Here is a 21,067-nt window from a genome sequence, read left to right as displayed (position 1 = left end):
AAGGTGTAGGGGTTGGGGCACAAGGGTTGGGGTGGGGGGCCCTATGCCAAGGACCAATAAGGAGGAAGAGACACGGGGAATCCAGGAACTTTACAAAGTCTATGAAGAAGCCCATGGTACAGGTAAGACAAGCAAGGAATGAGGGAGAGGTGGGAGGAGAACAAAGTGGAAGGAGGGTGCAGTGGTTTTGGCACTTCAGAAATGTTGGGACAATGTATCAGTGAGGGAGAAGGTGAGAGGAAGGAAGGTCGGGGGGATGCCATTTAGAGAGGAAACCAGTGTCTCCCTAGTGGCCGAACGGAGAAGGCAGAATGATCCGAGTTCAAATCAGACAGCAGACGAATGAATACAGCATGTTAGGGACAAAGAAGCTGGCAGTGGCAGTAGCAGTGAGGGCAGGTCAGGCTGGGAGCAGACCTTAAGGAAAAGACTCTTGAGTACATTGACTGACCCTGAGGTGGTAGGGAACATGGACTAGATGCTGAAGACCAATCAGAGGCTTTCAGAAAGGCAACAGTGTAAGAAAAGGCAGTGGATGGCTGGTGAAAGGGTTCACACTTTATCCAGTCTGGAGTCAGAAGGCACTATGTGGGTTGTGAGATGGGTCAGTGATGTTGATGGAAAAAGAAAGGGACAGGAGGGGCATAAGAGGAGAAATAACCTCATGTATTTGTAGGAGGGTGGGGCAGAGCTGAGCTGCCAGAGGAGCCAACATGGAAAACAGGAAGATGGAACACAGAATTCCCAAAATGGGGGCTGGGCCAGACCTCACAGTGCAAATTGTTGAAATAAGCAGTATTAAAGCCAGACAGTAAGAGCAGAGCAGATTGGAGAAGCAAGAGCCTGGGCATTTTTGCAAATTGAGGCCCTTAGGAGAAAATGGGGGAAAGGGCCAAAGTAACTAGGGATACAGCGAGGGCATCAGGAATCACTGCACATGAAGACAGCACCTCCACAGAAACCACTTGTAGGGAACTCAGGAACTTGGTAATGGACTCATGTGGTTTGAGTCCAATATGTATGTGGGCAGAAAGATGCTTACGAATGGCAGAGGAGGGACTGCTAAGCAATGTACAGAAGACAATTTGCAGTGATCACTAAATCCTTGGTTTTGCTATCCAAGAGTGGGAGAAAGATATGGAGGTGCAGCTTGTGAAGCAAAATATCCACAGATGTCATGAGGCTCCAATGGGGGTGGGGGGCACAGGCTTCATACCTAGAGGAGCATCATAGGATTAGTGGGAAAAGTAGGTCGGTAGCAAATGGGGATGCAGCAATACAGAGTAAATCCAGTGGTAGTCAGGGTGGCGGAGATGGGTAGAGGCAAGGGTAATTCTTTCTTGGGAGGCAATAGTGGAGGAAAGGTATAACAGGACGGAGGCCAGAACCTGTGTAAGAAGGAGGTCTTACATTTGAAACACAGGTGTAGTGAAGGTAGTGTGGCCAAGAGGGAAAGAGGAAACGGTGGATCTGGACAGCTGCACTAGCAAGCAATATGGGCAGGGGTGCATGGGCTCACTGGGGCCCTATCCAAGGTAAATGGAAATAATGGAGATGAAGAAAGGAGGAAGAGGAGGAAGTGGCGGGACTGGCTGTAGGGTTTTGTGGAACTCACTTCATGGAACAGAAAGAGAAAAGAGGAAACAAGGCTGGAGTGGAAGAGGGGAAGGAAAAGGCAGCCTAAGGGAAGGCGCCGGCCTGAATCAGTGGAAGATCTGGAGGAGCCACAGAAAACAGTTCTTGAAGAGAAGGTGGGATAGAGAGAGGATGGAAAAGTTTGAGCGGTGAGGAGAGCAGGTCAAAGTAGTGAGCACATCCATATGGAGAAGAGATGATTGAGTCCGATGAAGTGACAGGCCCTGGGTGGTTGAGAGAAATATGGGCCAGGGAGAGGCAAATGTCTTCCTTTGGCCAAGGAAGAAAAGAGAAGAAATATGTCACAACGGGAAAGGCTTCGGGAAAGGCTTCAAGAATGTGGAAGTGGGACGATGAGGCAGCGCAACAGGGGAGTCACCTACAGAAGACAGGGTGGAGGGGCCCCCAGGGAAGGATGGAGGGCAGACAGCCATGGTGGAAGGGAGCTGGGCAGACAGCCACAGGCAAGACAGCCACACGCAGGACAGCCACAGGTGGAGTGAGGTGAAGGGGCAGGTCCCAGAGTAGGAACAAAGGAATCTGGAGTGCTCAGAGCAGCCTGCAAGGTTCGGCATGGGGAAGGGAAAGTGTAAGGGGGGTGGACAGCAATGGGCAGGAAGGAATGGCTGCTCTTAAAGCATTGAACTTTGTTGCAAAGGTGCGAATCTTGGGCCAGGCTCTTTTCTTTACTACGGATCCGGCGGGGAAGGGTGGGCTGGGTGGAGGGGATGGGGTTTGGGGTGGGATTTGGGGTGGGGTTTGGGTAGGGGATCAATGGGTGGGGCAGGGTTAGGGGCAGTGGGACTGGGATTAGGGGAGGGGTTGGGGTGGGGTGAAGTGAGCCAAGCTGTAGGCATTGAGAACACCATGTTATTCATCTGAGCTGGTGGACAATTACATGTTGAGTGTTGAGGTTGATGAATACAGGCTAGAGAAGACATCTGAGTCCAGCAAAAGAAGAAAAAACAGAGTAGCTCAGGAAGGGTAAAAGGTTAAGGTAAAGGGCTGGTTTCTGGGAAACAAACAGAACGATGACCATCAAAATGGGAAGTCTGTATGGGAGCACCTTGTCAGTGATCTGAAAAGACGAGGGATGATAAAGGAAAAATGTCAGTAGTAAGGGCCTACAAAAATTAGATTGAGGCCAAAGGTATTAACTGAGTGCCTGGGAGTCAAATTAGATGGGTTAGGGCATAAAGGGTGGGGTGTGGAGGTGTCAGAAGCACAACTCTGTCATGCAGACTGAGCTTTCGGGCATGGTGTGTGTTAAGGGGTAAATGGGGAAGACAATGAGGTGATTCCAAGTGGAGAGTGCCAGGACTGTTGGGCAGGGGGAGGGAAATGCTGGTCTTATGAGTAGGAAGTGTAGCTGGAACTACCAAAATACTAAATGCTAGAAATGGGAAAGTAAAGGCCAGGGAGTCAAGATGGCCGTCCACATCAGTGATTCTTATCTGGGGTGGGGGGTGGGTTTCACCTGAGGGAGGGCTGGGGGCATGGACCCCCAGGCAGGCCTATCCAATCATCTGAGGGGTGAGCAGTGTTCAGCTCAGAAAAAGTAAGAGGGAAAAAAAAGCAATCTCTAAAAGGAACACAGGTAACAGCAAAAGAAGAAACCCAGCCCCAAAGATGCTTCTGATAGGCCGCCTTGGGGTCCTGCATCCTCGGGTGAGAATCACTGGTGGACGCGGGAGGAAGGAGAGCCGGCAGACATGTGGAGTGCGAGGGGAAGACGCATGTGCGGCGGGGCTGATGGAGGCATCAGGGTCAAGACTGTCAGGTGTGGGAACACAGTTCCCGACAGACCAGGACAAGGATGACAGCGAGCAAATGGATGTAGCTGAAAACGCACCGGGACCGTGGTGGTGGAGCTGGGGTTTCCAATGCCTCGGTCCCAGACTGGAGGACTCAGGTGGAGGAGTGAGGCCCAGAGAAGGGCCCAGTGACACAGAGGACGTGGGCTGTGTGGGTGAGAGCAGAGAGCAGGGGATCTGTTGTCACAAGGAGGGAAGGTGCAAAGGGGAATGGAGACAGCGTGGAAGGAGAGCGTCTTGAAGACATGGGTGCTAAGGAGGGAGGAGGGGGGAGGAGGGTGGGACTGACAGGAGCACCCAGGAGGAGCGGAGGAGCCGGGTCTCAGGCAGGACAGGAGAGTCAGGTTGAAACTGGGTGTGTTTGTACCAGGGGGATGAGGATGGGCAGAGAGTGAGACATGAATGAGTGACAAAGACAAAACTGCTGTGGTGACAGGAAGAAGGTAGGAGATTCAGAGGCAGAGGCTCCCCAGAGTGTTTTTACACAATGTAAAAGAAAGAACGTGAAAGGAATCAGGAAGGCTTAGGGGAGTCAGGGTTGTGGGGCCCTGGAAAGGACTCAGAGCCTGGGCCACTGGGACATGAGCATGGACAGCAGAGCAGGTGGATTCAGTACAGGACGTGTGACACAGAGAGGACTGCGTCTGGTGGAGCAGTGTGTGTGGGGCCAGGTGAAGAAGGGAGGACACACCTGAGAACACGAATTAGGCCAGTGGCAGAATCACAGGTGGTGCTGAGAGAACGCAGGAGGGTGCAGGTGGGACAGTGCCGTGCTATGCGGTAGAGGAGGAAAGCAGGAGATACGATCAGCCTGGGCCCAGGAGCTGGGAGCTGCAAGAGCAGAGGGTGAGTTTGCAGCATATGGGAGAGCAGGACAGAGGAGAGGTGTTCCCCAATGGGCAAGAAGAATGAGTTGGAGCAGGTTATGGAGCCCAGCAGCTTAGAGAGGTGAGCTTGTTGGGAGGATGAGGGCATGTGTTGCAGCAAGGGAGGCATGCCAAGAGCAAGAGTGTGGGTGTGAACGTACAGAATCCTTCTTTTTGCCCAAAAGGGGCAAAGTGTTTGACACAGGTCATGGAGGAGAAAGCATGGTGTGGGTAAGCCAAGGGAGGAATGAAGGAGAGGTGAGATGAGGCCACAGAAACAGGGTGTAGAGGTGCTGGCACCTTGGAAACATTGAGGACAGTGTCTCAATAAAGGGCATGGTGAGACGATGAAAGGCCAGAGGACACAACAGAGAGAGGAAACCACTGTTCCTTAGAGGCAGAACTGAGAATATAGGATGGTTAGGGGTGAACTGAGACAGGAGATGGACCTATTACAGCAGGTTGAGGACATGGAAGCTGGCAGTGGTGGCATCAGTGGGGGCAGGGCAGGAAGGGGTCAGAGCTCAGGAAAGATTCCTGAGTTTGTGGATTGACCTGCAGGTGGCAGGGCATGCAGGACTGGATGTTGAAGAGGAGGTGGAGCACGTCTGGAAGATGAAAGTGGGAGGCAACAGTGGTGTAGGAATTAAATGTGAACCTTGTGTGGAAAAAGTGAGACAATGGAGTGGGGCAGCCATTTGAGGTGGTGTGATGTGAGTGGGGTCAGGGAAGCTGATGGGAAAAGAGAGATTTGTGGTGCATGAGGGGAAAGAATATCATGAACTTGTGGGGAGCTTAGTGTCCATACAGGGTCTGATGCAGAAAAGGGGAAGGAGGAAATCAGAGTTCCCCAAATGAGGCTTTATCAGATCTCAGAGAAGTTGGTATCATGCCTCTTATCAAGGCCAACCCGTAGGATTAGGGTAGGGAGGCAATATCCCAGGCTTTTCAGAAGTGGATCCTTAGGAAATGACAGTAGAGGGAAAGTGCCTAAGTCGCTCAGGGTAAATGGAGGAAATGGGGCATCACTGCACATTCAGACAGCACCTGCATGGAACCTACTGGCAGGTAAACCTTGGGGGCTGGGGGTTTGGGGATGGACTCATGAGTCTAGTATGTGGGCAGAAAGGTGCTTGCAAGTGTTAGAGGGAACTAATGGACAGGAGACAATTTCCAGTGACCACTGAGTCTGAGCTTCTGTTGTCAAGGGAGCCTGAGAAGATAGAGCTGTAGCTTGCAACTGAAAATATGCACTACACCACACTTTACTACAGAGGTGCAGTGAAGTAGGAAGGGGAGCCTTCAAACACAGGTAGCATCTTAGATTTAGTGGGAGATTAGGTTAATAGTAAATGGGCACAGTCGGAGGGAATATGCCCAGAGGTTGGATAGGGTGCTGATACAGGGGCTTCATTTTTGGAGACTTTTTCTAGAGGGCAGAGAGGAGGAAACGCAGAACAGGATGGATGGCAGGACTTGTATAAGAAGAAGGTCTTAAATTCTAAACAAGGGTATAGTAAAGGTAGTGTGGCCAAGAGGCAAAGAAGAAATGGTGGATCCAGATGGCTTCAATGAGTACTGCAAGATCAGGCGTGATGGGCAGGGGTGCATGGGCTCACTGGGGCCCTATCCAAGGTAAATGGAAATAATGGAGATGAAGAAAGGAGGAAGAGGAGGAAGTGGCGGGACTGGCTGTAGGGTTTTGTGGAACTCACTTCATGGAACAGAAAGAGAAAAGAGGAAACAAGGCTGGAGTGGAAGAGGGGAAGGAAAAGGCAGCCTAAGGGGAGGTGCTGGCCTGAATCAGTGGAAGATCTGGAGGAGCCACAGAAAACAGTTCTTGAAGAGAAGATGGGATAGAGAGAGGATGGAAGAGTTTGAGTGGTGAAAGCAGGTCAAAGTAGTGAGCACATCCCTATGGAGAAGAGATGACTGAGTCTGATGAAGTGACAGGTCCTCGGTGATTGAGAGAAATATAGGCCACAGAGAGGCAGATGTCTTCCTTTGGCCAAGGAGGCAGAGAAGAAATATGTCACAAGGGGAAAGGCTGCAAGAAAGAATGTGGAAGTGGGACAATGAGGCAGTGCAACAGGGGAGTCACCTACAGAAGACAGACAGGGTGGAGGGGCCCCCAGGGAAGGATGGAGGGCAGAAAGTATGGTGGAAGGGAACCGGGCAGGACAGTCACAGGCAGGACAGCCATAGGCAGGACAGCCACAGGTGAAGCAAGGTGAAAGGGGCTAGGTCCCAGAGTAGGAACAAAGGAATTTGGAGTGCTCAGAGCAGCCTTCAAGGTTCAGCTTGGGGAATGGAAAGCGTAAAAGGGGTGGACAGCAACGGGCAGGAAGGAATGGCTGCTCTTAAAGCATTGAACTTTGTTGCAAAAGTGTGAATCCTGGGCCAGGCTCTTTGCTATGGATGCAGTGGGGAAGGGTGGGTTGGGTGCAGGGCATGGGGTTTGGGATGGGATTTGGGTTGGGATTGACTGGGTTGGAAAGGAGGGAAGGATTGGGAGCAGTGGGGTGTGAGTGGGAGAGGAGGTAGGGAACCAGATGGGGAGAATCGAGCCAAGTTCTGGGTTGGAGGAAACTCTTATTTAACTGAGCTGGTGGGTTACATATCTAATGTTGCGGGTGATGAATATAGGCTGGGGAAGACGTCTAAATCCACCAAAAGAAGTAAATGAAAGTGGTTTCTTGTAGGTTGAAAGGTCAAGGTAAATGGCTGGTTTTTAGGGAACAACTTAGAACTTGGGAAACAAAGGGGGAAGTTTCTGTAGGCCTATCTTGTAAGGGATCTGAAAAAAGGAGTGGGGATTAAGGAAAACTGACAATAGTAAGCACCCATAAGAAACAGGTTGAGGCCGAAGATACTGACACAGTCCCTAAGAGTTCTATCAGGTGGGAGGACAAGAAGTATGGGGTGGGGAAGCATTAAAAGAACAAGTTTCCAATACAGACTGGTGTTTGGGGTCAGAGGTGTGTTAAAGGGCAAATAGGGAAGGAATGACGTGGTTCCAGGCAGACAGTTCCAGGCCTAATGAGGGTGGGGAGGCAAAAGATGAGATGTGTTGAGTGGGAAGTTAAATGGCAAGCATTAGAATGGTCTAGGTGTGAAATGAGGGAGTGATGCCAGGAAGTCACAGTGGCCGTCCACATCAGTGATTCTTTTCTGGGGTGGGGGGTGGGTTTCACCCGAGGGAGGGCTGGGGGCATGAACCCCCAGGCAGGCCTATCCAATCATCTGAGGGGTGAGCAGTGTTCAGCTCAGAAAAAGTAAGGGGAAAAAAAAAGCAATCTCTAAAAGGAACACAGACAATAGCAAAAGAGGAAACCGAGCCCCAACGATGCTTCTGATAGGCCGCCTTGGGGTCCTGCATCCTCGGGTGAGAATCACTGGTGGACGCGGGAGGATGGAGAGCCGGCAGACATGTGGAATGCGAGGGGAAGACACACGTGCAGCAGGGCTGATGGAGGCATCAGGGTCAAGACTGTCAGGTGTGGGAACACAGCTCCCAACAGACCAGGACAAGGATGACAGCGAGCAAATGGATGTAGCTGAAAAGGCACCGGGACCGTGGTGGTGGAGCTGGGGTTTCCAACGCCTCGGTCCCAGACTGGAGGACTCAGGTGGAGGAGTGAGGCCCAGAGAAGGGCCCAGTGACACAGAGGACGTGGGCTGTGTGGGTGAGAGCAGAGAGCAGGGGATCTGTTGTCACAAGGAGGGAAGGTGCAAAGGGGAATGGAGACAGCGTGGAAGGAGAGCGTCTTGAAGACATGGGCGCTAAGGAGGGAGGAGGTGGGAGGAGGGTGGGACAGGAGAGTCAGGTTGAAACTGGGTGTGTTTGTACCAGGGGGATGAGGATGGGCAGAGAGTGAGACATGAATGAGTGACAAAGACAAAACTGCTGTGGTGACAGGAAGAAGGTAGGAGATTCAGAGGCAGAGGCTCCCCAGAGTGTTTTTACACAATGTAAAAGAAAGAATGTGAAAGGAATCAGGAAGGCTTAGGGGAGTCAGGGTTGTGGGGCCCTGGAAAGGACTCAGAGCCTGGGCCACTGGGACATGAGCATGGACAGCAGAGCAGGTGGATTCAGTACAGGACGTGTGACACAGAGAGGACTGCGTCTGGTGGAGCAGTGTGTGTGGGGCCAGGTGAAGAAGGGAGGACACACCTGAGAACACGAATTAGGCCAGTGGCAGAATCACAGGTGGTGCTGAGAGAACGCAGGAGGGTGCAGGTGGGACAGTGCCGTGCTATGCGGTAGAGGAGGAAAGCAGGAGATACGATCAGCCTGGGCCCAGGAGCTGGGAGCTGCGAGAGCAGAGGGTGAGTTTGCAGCATATGGGAGAGCAGGACAGAGGAGAGGTGTTCCCCAATGGGCAAGAAGAATGAGTTGGAGCAGGTTATGGAGCCCAGCAGCTTAGAGAGGTGAGCTTGATGAGAAGATCAGGGCATGTGTTGCAGCAAGGGAGGCATGCCAAGAGCAAGAGTGTGGGTGTGAACGTACAGAATCCTTCTTTTTGCCCAAAAGGGGCAAAGTGTTTGACACAGGTCATGGAGGAGAAAGCATGGTGTGGGTAAGCCAAGGGAGGAATGAAGGAGAGGTGTGATGAGGGGACATAACCTTATTAATTTTTGCCGGGCTTAGTATCAGTAAAAGGGCTGACATGGAATAGGGGAAGTTGGAATGCAGAGTTCCCAAAGTGGGGGCACTGACAAATCTCAGGGACAAGTCAGTGGTATGTTCAGTATCATGGCTGAGTGTAAGAAAATTTTCGGGAATAGAAGTTAAATCCTAGACGACAAGAAAGTGGGGTGACAACGCTTCACCTGTCATGGTAACTACTTCATTGAATGGGAAAACAGACAAAGAAGAAACTTTGTAGAGGGTGACAGTAAAGCAACCCCAACCGATATGGAAGGCAGTGATGGCAATCACTAAGTCAGGATTTTGAAAGCAAACCATTAACAATGTAAAATTTGCAAGTGTGGGGGTTGGACATAGGTTACTATGTGTTTAATGTGGTCTCCAACAAAATCAGCAGAGCCAAAATGAGAAGGAAGTATTACTCTGTTTAACAAGATTGAAATTAAGGGGACAGTATACAGTTTAAATCACTTTGAGATTTAGGAATGTCAGAGTTGGTACGGTGGGTTTTGTTGCCCCTTAATCCAAAGTATGGAATAATGGCAAAGAGGAAAAGTACATAGAAAGAACTTGTTATTAGAAAATTTGGTGGCTGCCTTAAAGCTCCTTGAGTGAAACACGTGATGAATGCTGGAGTCAGGAGAATAAACGGTCCCATGTAGAGATAGGTTTATGAAGTGGAGTCTGAAGGATGAGCTTCATCAGCAATCCTCAGAAGTCAGTTCTACTAGCCAAGGATGCAGGTATGTTGGACACCAAGAGAACAGGAAGGAAATGTTTTGAACACTGGAGGTGGGTCACGGAGGAAGCTTATACATATTCACATTGTGAATCGAAATTTAAAGGACAGATGAACAAAGACTGGGCAGTACCAATAGAACAGGGTTTTGTTTTGTTTTTCCCCTAAGGCAAAAGGCAGAAATGAGTGGGTATACCATGATTAAATTGCATTCTGTAGAGATAAGATCATTTAAGTAAGGTCAGCAATAAAAATTAGAGACATTGAGGATGATGGGGTAGAAAAGGGATACCAAATAGGATAGGAAGATGGCTTGAAAGGAAATTAGGGCAATTTCAGTGAGTTTGAGGAATGTACAAAAGAAATGAGTTGGTAAATAAGGAGATCTCAGACTGAGAATCCTGGCAGGTCTTTCAATGGGTTAGACTGTAGGAATATTGATTTTAAAGCCAGGCTGAAACAAATTCTAGTGATAAAGGAAGGGGAAAGGGTGGCTGAATCATAATGTTCTACCAATCCTGCTTTTTTTTTAGTATTTGAGTTAAAATTCAGATTAAATGCTTGGCTTAGAAGAATGCAGTTTCACTGAGCCTCATTAATATGGATCCCAGTGGGTGAGTGGAAGTGTTAAAAGTAAAAAACTCTGAGGCAAATCTTACTTAACTGAAGTTGTGTTTTTAGTACAGAATGCCAAGTTAATATGGTTAATACTGAACAGAAAATAATGGAAGGGCGACTACAGATTCAGAGAAGACCTCGAAATCCATCAGATTGTATAGTAGCTTAAGATGGCACTTTAAGGAAGTGTAGGCAGAAAGTCGAGAAATTAAAATAATTATGAATCATTATATGGCAGGCAATATTTCCAACGAAAATCAGAGAAAATAAACTCACATACATGTACTGTTACAGCTGATCTTAGAATTAAAGACTGTTTTAAAATAAGTTATTAATATTTGTTGAAATGTTCCAGATAATAAGAAATATGATACAATAAAACCTGATAAAAGCAATATAAAGATTAGAATGGTTCTGAATAGGCAGTGGAATAAAAAGTTAAGTTGGTAGTGGCATTAAAAAGGTCCAAAATGGGGAACAATTGGTAGAATGTTGTGTATATAATATATATTGTTACAGGTGCAATAAATATTCAGGGGAAACAGAGCTGCTGAAAGAGAATGAATGCTTAGAAGGAATGCTGCCTTAAAGGCTTTTCTAAAACTTTTTAGGTAAAGGACAAGGTCTTGGAGGAAGAAAGATAATAAGTAGGACTAATTATTAGTATGTCCCTAGTCTTTCAAGAAGTTGCCCAACCTTTGCAAGAAGGTGTTATGGTAATATATTGATGTTGGGTTACAGCAAATTTTTTCAGATAGGGTAGATTTGTATACATTTATAAAGTAAGGGGAGTAGAAAAGATTAAAGATCGATCAAAGAAAGGATAACTGATGGAACAACTTTCTGGAAGAGATTAGAGGATACGTGTCTTTTGAACTCTAGAAGACTTCATTTTTAGAGAAGATAAAGGAAGAAAGTGGATAATTCTAGAATCAAACACTAAAAGGTTCTATGTGTCTGGCACCATGTGAAGCAATTTACCTATTATTTCATTTCATTTTATCTTATAACAGTTCTAAGAGATCAAATAATTTGTCCAAGATCACACAGTCAGTATGTAGCAGGGCCAGAATTCAAATCCTCATCTGTCTATCAAACCCGTATTTCTTTCTATTATGCTATACTGTTTTCAAGTTGAAGGAAACAACCAAGAATTTCTGTTTTTTCACTGTGATTATAAGGAAAAACATTATTTTTCTGAAATGAGACATATTGATGTTTAAGACCTTGAGGTGATAGGTAAAATTTGGAATATCTGTGATGGGAAAATGCAAAAAGGAAGGAATGGGTAGAAGATACCTATTACCATCTATGCCCTGGTATTTCACTTCTTTCATTGCATAGCATAGACTTTAGATTGGCCATGGATTAAAAATTTGAGAATTCTGATAAAAACTAAATAGAAAGGAGTTTGTTTTTAAGTAGGTATATGATGGGTCAAATATAAACTTACTACTAACGAAACTTTAAACAATTCCCTAAATGCCAAACTTTTATAAACAAAAATCAAACCATCAAGCAAAAGAGTCCATAGCCAGCAGACCAAATGTTGAAATCTCTGGGCTAATCTGTAAGATCTATGTTTTAAAAATCCTTAGTGAACAGGGGCAAGAAAACCTCTCCTCTTTTTCTCTCTTGGTGGAAATGTTTTCTGTTGTTGTTGTTGGTTTTTTCCTATGCTATATGTAATTTCTATATTGCTGTTTTGTGTATTTTGGTATTATAAAATTGTACTTCTTAGATTCTGTTAAGAATACTTCCTGGGGTGTGAGCCACCTGAGTTATTAGTTAGCAAAATGAACCTGGGGAAGTGGGAAGAGCTAGTATTCTCAATTGGCAAGGGACTGATTCTTCAATGGGTTCAGCATTTCACTTCCCTCTGAAAGTAAGTGGCAAAGTAATAGCATCCCTTAAAAAACAGGATGTTGGTGAGAGGTAGAATAGCGGGAGGAATTTTGAAACATGGAAAGATGGCTACTGGAAAAGAACTGACGAAGTGCAGAATCTCTCCAGACAATGGTAGAAGCCACAGGACTACATTAAGATTGGGCCCAAATACTAGTTTAGAAAAGGGTAAATAAAACTAGGTTTACTTAAGAGTAGAGCCAGCTTAATTACTGGCTCGTGGACATATTTCAGACAAATCTAACTGGAGAGAAAAACAGACCAGGAGAGAAAGCGAAGTTATAAGGAAATGGAACTAGAGAAACCTCACAAAGGGATAAAGGAGGTAATTAAAGGTTAAAGCCAGATAATCTTGAGCTCAAAGGAGAAATACTGGAGGCCAGATAGGAAAGTGCCTTCCTACTCAGGGGGTTATGGATCCAGGGTGGCTAGAGGATAGAAGTAGAGTTCCACCCAGGGCCAGAGGGAACAATCTGGGATTCAGACACAGCAGTGGTGCCAACTTGAATCTACCTCGTGCTAGAGTCTGAGCAGCCTGGTCTATCACCTAACACAGATAAGACTGGACAGAGGCTCCCAGGAACCAACATCTAAGAAGGGAGTTTGGAGAGGGGCTAAAAGAAAGCAGGTTAAGCCCCAAATGTAACTGAATGATGACCAGGGATAACTATTTACTAGTGCTTTTATGATTTCTTGTAACTCTGTAACTTCCCCAGTATTTGTTAATTTTTTAACTTCTGTTTTTCCTGTACTTATGAGCAGTAAAAGTTATTCAAAACATAAATGTGATGTGTGTGCTTATTTCTGTGAAAATTGGGTAACAGTTATGAATATTGTGCAATGAATATGAGAAGAAATCAAGGAGGAAAATGGCGGTGGGGGGAATCAAGTAGAACAAATACTTGACATTCACAAGAGATAGGTCATGAGACCTTCCCAAGTCTCCAAATAAGTAAATACTACTACTGACACTAGCTGGCTGCCTTTTAGGGGCTGTTTTTCCCCCTGCAAAGACTGCATATGGGTCAAGCTGGGAATTAAAAGCCCTTCTTAATGTGGACACACATGGTTGGCTAAGCCACTCACTAGGCTGAGACATGCTCTCAGACACCAGCCTTATGCTACAGGACCTTCAAAAATGATATATTTTAAAATGTCAACCATCTACTACATAACCAAGTTCAATCTAACTAGATAGAAACTTTGAGGAGAAGTGGGTCAAGATTCTTCATAGGAGACATCAGGTATATGAACTGTCACAAGTGGTCACATTATTCCAACAGAAAGCTTGAGTTCCTTTTTGTGCTATACACACTCAGTTTCTCTTTTAAGATTAAGTGTTTAGCAAATTTTACTCAGAGATTTAGTTTTAAAATTATTTCTGCAGCAGTAACCAATTTTATAAATATATATATTCACACACACACACAAACACATACACACACACACTCATTATCATTACATTAAATTCTAGAAAAGCATCACATTCTTAAACTGAGCATTGGAAGAGTTGAAGCGCTCTCAAGGTAATGCATTCTGAATCACGTAAGTATCTCCTCCCTTCTAAGGGTTAGTACCTGCTGTAGGGTCATCATCAGGCAAACGAACAAGAGTGTAACATATTCCTGGTTGGTTATAAGGAAGGCTGGGGGCTGGGATACAACACAGCACTTCATAGGAATCTGATGGCTCCATCTGCACTGTCACTTTTTCCAGCAGCTGGTCATTGAGAGTGTTGGTGCAGTCAAACTGAAAAGTCAGTAAATGGAAAAGTTGTGAAGGATAACAAGTTATCCTTCCCACTCATAACCCACTACTCAGCTCTGGAACCCACTATACCTTCTACCTCTAAAGAGCAGGGTAGGTCTCCTCCTAAGATTCTTCTTTTGGCAACAGGGAGAGCCTTATTGTTGAGGTCTTTTGTTTATATTATTCACCAGTTTTTTCTCTTTCCTGAGACTGCTGTACCAAACAAGATGGCAGAAGTCTGATCGCTGTCAAATCTAAGTTCTTAGAATTAGCCCACTTAATCTACCCTGATGTTAAATGATAATTTTAAAAAGTTGGTTATACTTTATGTTGTCCAACTTCTTCACACATTTCAGTTTTATGTCCTTTAGATTTGAACCATCAAAAGTTGCCCATCACATGAAGGGATCTCTATAGCTCTGGTGTTAAGCAAGAAAACCAGAAATTCTGCCAAATTAATTATCTATAAAAGAAACTGGAATTATAGGTAAAGGATATTTGTCTCAAAGCATACCAGTTTATACTAAATCCCTACAGGAGTTAAGGGCATTCTCTTACCTGGAACACAATGTGATTGGTAAACATGTGCTTGATACATCGAACAAAATATTCTGTCTCTGCTTCTGTAAGTTGAACAGGCTCAGAAGACTTGAACAAGGGTCCTATATTCAGAAACTCAGGAATGGCAGCCAATTGTTCTATCAAGAAAAAAGAACACAGGCTATGAAGAAGACAGGGAAAGGCTTTACTCTGGATGCTTAAAAAATGCTTTAGTTGGCCGGGCGCGGTGGCTCACGCCTGTAATCCCAGCACTTTGGGAGGCCAAGGCGTGCGGATCACGAGGTCAGGAGATTGAGACTATCCTGGCTAACATGGTGAAACCCCGTCTCTACTAAAAATACAAAAAAATTAGCTGGGCGTGGTGGAGGGCGCCTGTAATCCCAGCTACTCAGGAGGCTGAGGCAGGAGAACGGCGTGAACCTGGGAGGCAGAGCTTGTAGTGAGCCGAGATCGCGCCACTGCACTCCAGCCTGGGCGACAGAGTGAGACTCTGTCTCAAAAAAAAAAAAAAACAAAAGCTTTAGTTTCCATAGCCTTACTAATGGTTGAACATTCAACTAATATGTCCCCAAGTTTTAGTGAAATAATCTTTTAAGTAAGTGAGCTTATATAATAATGAAAACAAAAGAAAAAAAAAAGAAACTAAATACTTATTTTACAATGAGTTCCCTGTTAACCAACGAGATACAGAAAAGAAAAACATTCCCAGTTAGCAATTACAAACTGGAAAGTTCCTGGACTCCGGGTAGCCTCAGCAACTATACCCTATGGTGTTCAGCCACATGAAGATTTCCTATATTGAGAACTGATCAAATTGAGTAAGACTGGTGGACTTTATTATATTTACAATGCCAAGGGGCGAGATTATTACGTCTAACCATCAAATCATCATACCTTGGAAAATGTCTTGCCTGGAAGGAGCCAGCTTCTCTGGCTTAGTAGCCACAAATGTGATTTCTATAAAGACAGATATGAGCAAGTAAGTGAACTTCTCCCCGTACTATCAAGCTAGCAATGCAGACAGAAAGAGAAAAGAGCAGACATTTCTAGCAGATATATAATGAGCTATTACTAAATCATACTTACAGGTTATCTGTCACTTCTGATGGGGGGACACTCAAATTAAAATGTATGTAGTGAACATATGTTGTGGAATCATAAAGTAAGCCCTAAAAATATAGAATTTGCTTTAAATGGACTGGGATGTACAAAAATTACTCAGAAAAGGAAAAACAATTTATTTTAAAAATCTTCTCATGATCAAAATAGGAAAAATTACTTATATCAACAGAAAAACTGAAAATGTTGAAAATAAGCATAAAATTGTTTCTTCCCAGTTTTGTGTTCTAACCACTAAACATTTATGTCTTCTGTTTTTGTTTTAAGTTTTAAAGTTAGATATTCTTTGGGAATATTTTTTATGATTGTGTCCCATAAATTCTTTTAAGATGAACCTCCAATAACAAAATCAATTAACTTAGAGATTATCAACTTCGGAAAATAAAAATAGGAGGCAACAGCACTATTAACTGCTCTGAGTGAGATGCACAGTGGCAACTGACTTCAGATACTATAAGACTTTGCATTAAAAAAAAAACCTTTATCTTGGAGCGTATTTCATATTACTGCTTTTATGTAAAAACCAGGAGTTTTTTAAAACTCTAATAAAAATAGGTCTTAAATCTAAAAGATTTAGAAGGGGTGACAATCGGCCGAGCACAGTGGCTCCTCGCCTGTAATCCAAGCACTGTGGGAGGCTCAGGCGGGTGGATCACCTGAGGTCAGGAGTACAAGACCAGCCTAGCCAACATGGTGAAATCCAGTCTCTACTAAAACTAGAAAAATTAGCCAGGCGTAGTAGGGCATGCCTGTAATCCTAGCTACTCGGAAGACTGAGGAAGGAGAATCGCTTGAACCCGGGAGGTGGAGGTTGCAGTGAGCCAAGATCGTGTCACTGCACACCAGCCCGTGTGACGGGAGCGAGACTCCATCTCCAAAAAAAAAAAAAAAAAAAAAAAAAAGAGTGACAATTAAATGCGTATTAGAGAAAGTAAGATAGTATTTTTTGGTTTTGCAAAACTACTTATACACAGAAAAACGAATAGAGTTAACCTGCTTTCTGTTCGAAGACAGGAGCCATAGCAAGAGGAATTGATTTCATGTCAAACGGTTTTTCTGAAGGCTCCAACGTGTACTGGTGTAAGGCTTTTTCCATCCCTGGTACGGAGACCGTCAAACCTGTGAAACACAGAGAAATCTCAGCATTATAACCTCTTGCCAATCCCCAAATCCAAATAGGCCCAGGTTTGTAATATTTATCAAAGCTTTCTGAAGGAAGAGAAAAATATAACCAAAAGCTTTATAACCTAAATATAAAAATAAAGGATATTCTTGAAATTACCTTATAAACTTATAAACTGACTTATTTCATTCAAGGAAACATGGGAGCATAGCATACACATTTTCAACAAAATGTATGTACCTCCCGGAAAAGAAAGCAACTTAGCTATATGGGAACAACAATAGCATAAGAAAACAGGAAAAAGGTAAACCCATCCAAGAAGGAGTTCAAGGAGAACCAGGAATAAGTGAGCAACGTTCTTAAAAAATGTAAGGGCCCAATCTATATTCTTATAGATTGTTGCACAGGAATTACCATTACCAAATTAGAAACTGTCCTATAGACACAGGTTTCTCTAGAAACGGAAATGCATTCAAAGACAAAAACCAAGCATTTGCCTAGTGAAGTTAGTTCATATGCAAATCATGAAATATGCTTCCTAGACACCATTCAAGGAACAAAAGTGTACATCCTTGGCTTTCACTGACCATTAAAGATATATGTGGCATTTAGTGCCATCTGCCTCTGCTGCAGCACATTCAGATAGAAGGTAGCTCTGTCTCGTACCTCATCATCAGTATCCATCATGCACCTGTCCAGGAGAAACAGAATAGTCATGTCACAGTACCCCAAAGACTTCCAATAGCTCTACTACCAAATCTAAAGGACACAGCTCAGGTCGTCATCTGATACTATCTTTAAAAAAGTGCTCAACAATAGCCAACAGTAGCTCCTAAAGTCTCCACAAATCTTGGGTACTGTTCTGAATTACTAAAGAAATACTGTTATTGTGAATCACAAGCACTACAGAAGTAGGCATTAAAATAACGAGGAGCACAAGAACATGAAATAGCAGTCTGGAGTCTTTTCTTCCATCTGTAACCACATGACCCTGTTGAAGACTTAGACTTTTTTGTAATTAGGAAATGGGAGTATTATACTTTCCAAGGATACTAAAAAGATAAATTCAAAATCCAGCCATTGTTATTGCTCAAATGACAATTTATGTAAACTAGCTAACCTTTGGCTTGTAATTTATCTGCTTCAATTATAAGATGCAATCACAGTTTGCTAAAGCAAGTCTTTTCCTCATCAAACAGAGAGTCATGAAGACAATGAAAAACTATTATTTTCAACTCTGCATAGTGAATTACCTAATAGCTTTTTTAAGTAAGCCTGTTGTACAAATTGAGGCATATGTATTTAAGTCACTTTCTCAAAATCAAGTGAGAGAAAGCCAAAGTCTAACGTGACACGTACCTAGCACATAAAACCCTATGGAGAACTAATGTTTTAGGGAATGGGGCTGGGAAGAGAAGCTCTATAAATACGAGTGAGGAGTGATGGAAACATGTAGGCTATTGCGTAAACCAAGGCTAGAGGCTTTGATGAAGTGATCAGTCAATAGCACATCAAATTGATTGAGAGGTATACACAATTACTAAAAAGAGAAAGGAACTGCCATTTGCCCCTGACTTGCTCCAATAGCTCTACTCTTAGGCCTTAGAGTACATCTGCTCTATGGTACAATGAGGATTTCACTATTTAACCATATAGAATTCTTATTTTTTTAAAAAGAGACATTATTTAACTTACCTCTGTAAGAGTACAAGGATGCTTGGGAGAAGACTCTCATTCTGAGCCCCAAATTTAGCCAAAGCACTCACAGCAGCTATAATGAAGCATACAATTATGCTACATAAATATTGGTTTCTCAAAGTTAACCAATAACCATTTGAAAAAAAATTAGAAAAGTGTTCCCATGTTTAGTGGAGATAAACCCTCTTGTTTTATTGTTTCTTGATCTTATTTCTTTGATACTGTTAAGCAGAAATAGAATTCTGCAAGCCCAAGAGAGCTCTGAATAGGAAAATCTTCCAAGAATTGAGGAAAAAGATTCATATAGATTTTCTGTAGGAGCTATATCTCCACCCCACCACAACCCCTTATATATCACACTGATGTGATTAAGCTTTAATCTCAAACAACCAGCCCCAAGCACAAAAAGAAGTTCTATTATTAAAATTCCTCTCATTCAACAAAGATTCATTGTTCACCAAACTTTTGTCAGGAATTGTGCTAGGTACTGGGGCAGATAAAAGATATGTCCCTGATCTCAAGGAGCTATACTCTAGTGGGAAAGATAGGTATGTAGAGAGAGAATTATGGCACATCATAGTAAGTCCATGGAAGAAATATATCCAGGATGCTATGTGAATACACAGAAAGGAACTAAATCAGAATTGGTGGTGGAAAACTAAGACAAGGAGCTAACACATATTACTTGAGCTAAAATCTGAAGAACAAGTACTGTTAGCCAGAGGAAAAAGGCAGGATAAGAGTAGGATTAGAGGCAGAGGAAAATAACAAGTTCAAATGGCCACTGCCCAGAGAAGAAAGTGTGGTATATTACTGGACAGGTGGGGAAGGCTGAGCATAGGACCCATGTTGGAGAGCAAGAAGAGACAAGGGAGAGACTGGAAATAAAATTAGGGTATGGTTTAATCTCATTATTAAAGGATATTAAATATGAGATAAATATGTATATTTGAAAGTCCCCCCACTTTTTTTAGCAGGGTGTAAAGAATAGGCTGGATATATGTGAGTCTAGAAGCAGTCAGATAGTTAGGCATCTGAAATGATGACAGCCTCAATCAGCACCATGAAAATAGAAGTGAGAACGAAGAAATATTAAAGAGACACAATTGAAAGCACTTTGCTACAGAACAGATAGGGGCTGTAAGGCAGCAGAACAAGATTCTATCTTGATAACTGAGTGGATGATGAATGTGAGGTTAGTTTGAATTTCAGGCTGAATTTGAAGTGCTTTAAGTTATTTGGACAAACAAGTTCAGGAAAGAGACATGACTGGAATGTCATAGCCTATCAGTAGAGCTCTGAAAATGATCACCAAGAAGAATGTAGATGTTGAGAAGTCAAAACCCTAGAGAGAACTAATATTTCAAGGAAGGGGGCTGGGAAGAAGAGCTCTATAAATAAGAGTGAGGAGTGATGGAAACATGTAGGCTATTGTGGAAACCAAGGCTACAGGATTTCACCAAGTGTTCAGTCAATAGCACATCAAGTGGACTGAGTGTAAACAAAGATAAGAACATTAAAGTATCTAACTTGATTTTACAACTAGTTTATAAGTAATTTTCAGTAAAATTACTTCAGAGGTTTTTTAAAGGAGAGCTACATCACACTGAGTTAAAGAGAAAAACGGATAATGAATTCATGCAGGCAGCTAATAATGGCTACTTCCAGTTTATCTACGAGGGGAAGGAAAGTATAGAGTCAGTAGCTAGTGAAAGGCTTATAGAGAGTTTACATCTTTAATGGGAGAGATTTGGATCTATTCATATGCTAAGGGGAAGAAAGATTAGGGAGGAAAAGTCACTTAAAAATATACATATAGAAACACATAAACAAATTCTACAAACATTCATAATTATGACTATAACTGAAAAAAACGGATGAGCCATCACAGTATTCCTATCATACTGAAAGTGAAGGGTTATTTGTCTCTAATCTAAGGCAAAAATGAGGATGGAAATTGAGTACATAGAAAGATATCTGGGCCCTAAGCATGCTCTAAAAATCCCACAATCTAACAGATCCTGCAACTTCATTTTTCAATTTCATTATTACTCTCCTAAGTATTTCAAAAGATCAGCATCATCAATATCAGTGTCCCAATGACTCACCAGCTCTGACAGCCTCATTCTCCAGGACAACCCTATTAAAAATAAAGCGGATATATTTGGAGGGGACAGGCGTTCTAGGGCCCTCTTTGCCCAACAAGTGTAGAATCTTAGTAGCCAGAACAGTGTGTTCACAGTCCTCAATGAATTCACAAAGGTGGGCTAGGCCTGCTTCTTTACTCTCAGGGTTCTCTTCCACAATGCTGATTATGCAGTCCACAATGGCCCGCTTGTACTCAAAGCCTCCCTGGCAAAAAAGAAGATAAAACTGCCATTCATTCTAGGGACACGTTTTGGAGAAATGCTTACACTCCAAGGTTCATGCTTATAAAATTCAGATTTCATTTCCCACCTTTTTGAAACAAAAAAGTGGTTTTTCTCCAAGTGGGGAAAGTAAAGCAATGGCATGTTTATTAATAAGACAGTAACCAGACTTAGTGTACTACTTGAGAGGCATACTGAGATGATAAAGAAATCTCCTTAA

The 21,067-nt window shown here is 43.6% G+C and overlaps 1 protein-coding gene across 4 annotated transcripts in view; it reads right to left on the bottom strand.

Annotated features, from left to right (window-relative positions):
* LOC105471383 (COPI coat complex subunit gamma 2) overlaps positions 1-21,067 on the bottom strand; it is a 162,328-nt gene that overhangs the window by 26,516 nt on the left and 114,745 nt on the right. For all 4 annotated transcript variants that reach the window (XM_011723830.2, XM_011723831.2, XM_011723832.3 and 1 more), the window contains 7 exons: positions 20,587-20,830; positions 18,476-18,551; positions 17,368-17,471; positions 16,651-16,776; positions 15,433-15,495; positions 14,536-14,675; positions 13,806-13,977 (listed from right to left, as the gene is read on the bottom strand). In XM_011723830.2, coding sequence (XP_011722132.1) covers positions 13,806-13,977; positions 14,536-14,675; positions 15,433-15,495; positions 16,651-16,776; positions 17,368-17,471; positions 18,476-18,551; positions 20,587-20,830 — 925 coding nt within the window. The remainder of the gene's footprint in view (positions 1-13,805; positions 13,978-14,535; positions 14,676-15,432; positions 15,496-16,650; positions 16,777-17,367; positions 17,472-18,475; positions 18,552-20,586; positions 20,831-21,067) is intronic.

The sequence above is a fragment of the Macaca nemestrina genome, chromosome 4, assembly GCF_043159975.1.
Source record: "Macaca nemestrina isolate mMacNem1 chromosome 4, mMacNem.hap1, whole genome shotgun sequence".
In the NCBI taxonomy this organism is placed as follows: domain Eukaryota; kingdom Metazoa; phylum Chordata; class Mammalia; order Primates; family Cercopithecidae; genus Macaca; species Macaca nemestrina.
This window is presented reverse-complemented; position numbering and strand designations above follow the sequence as displayed.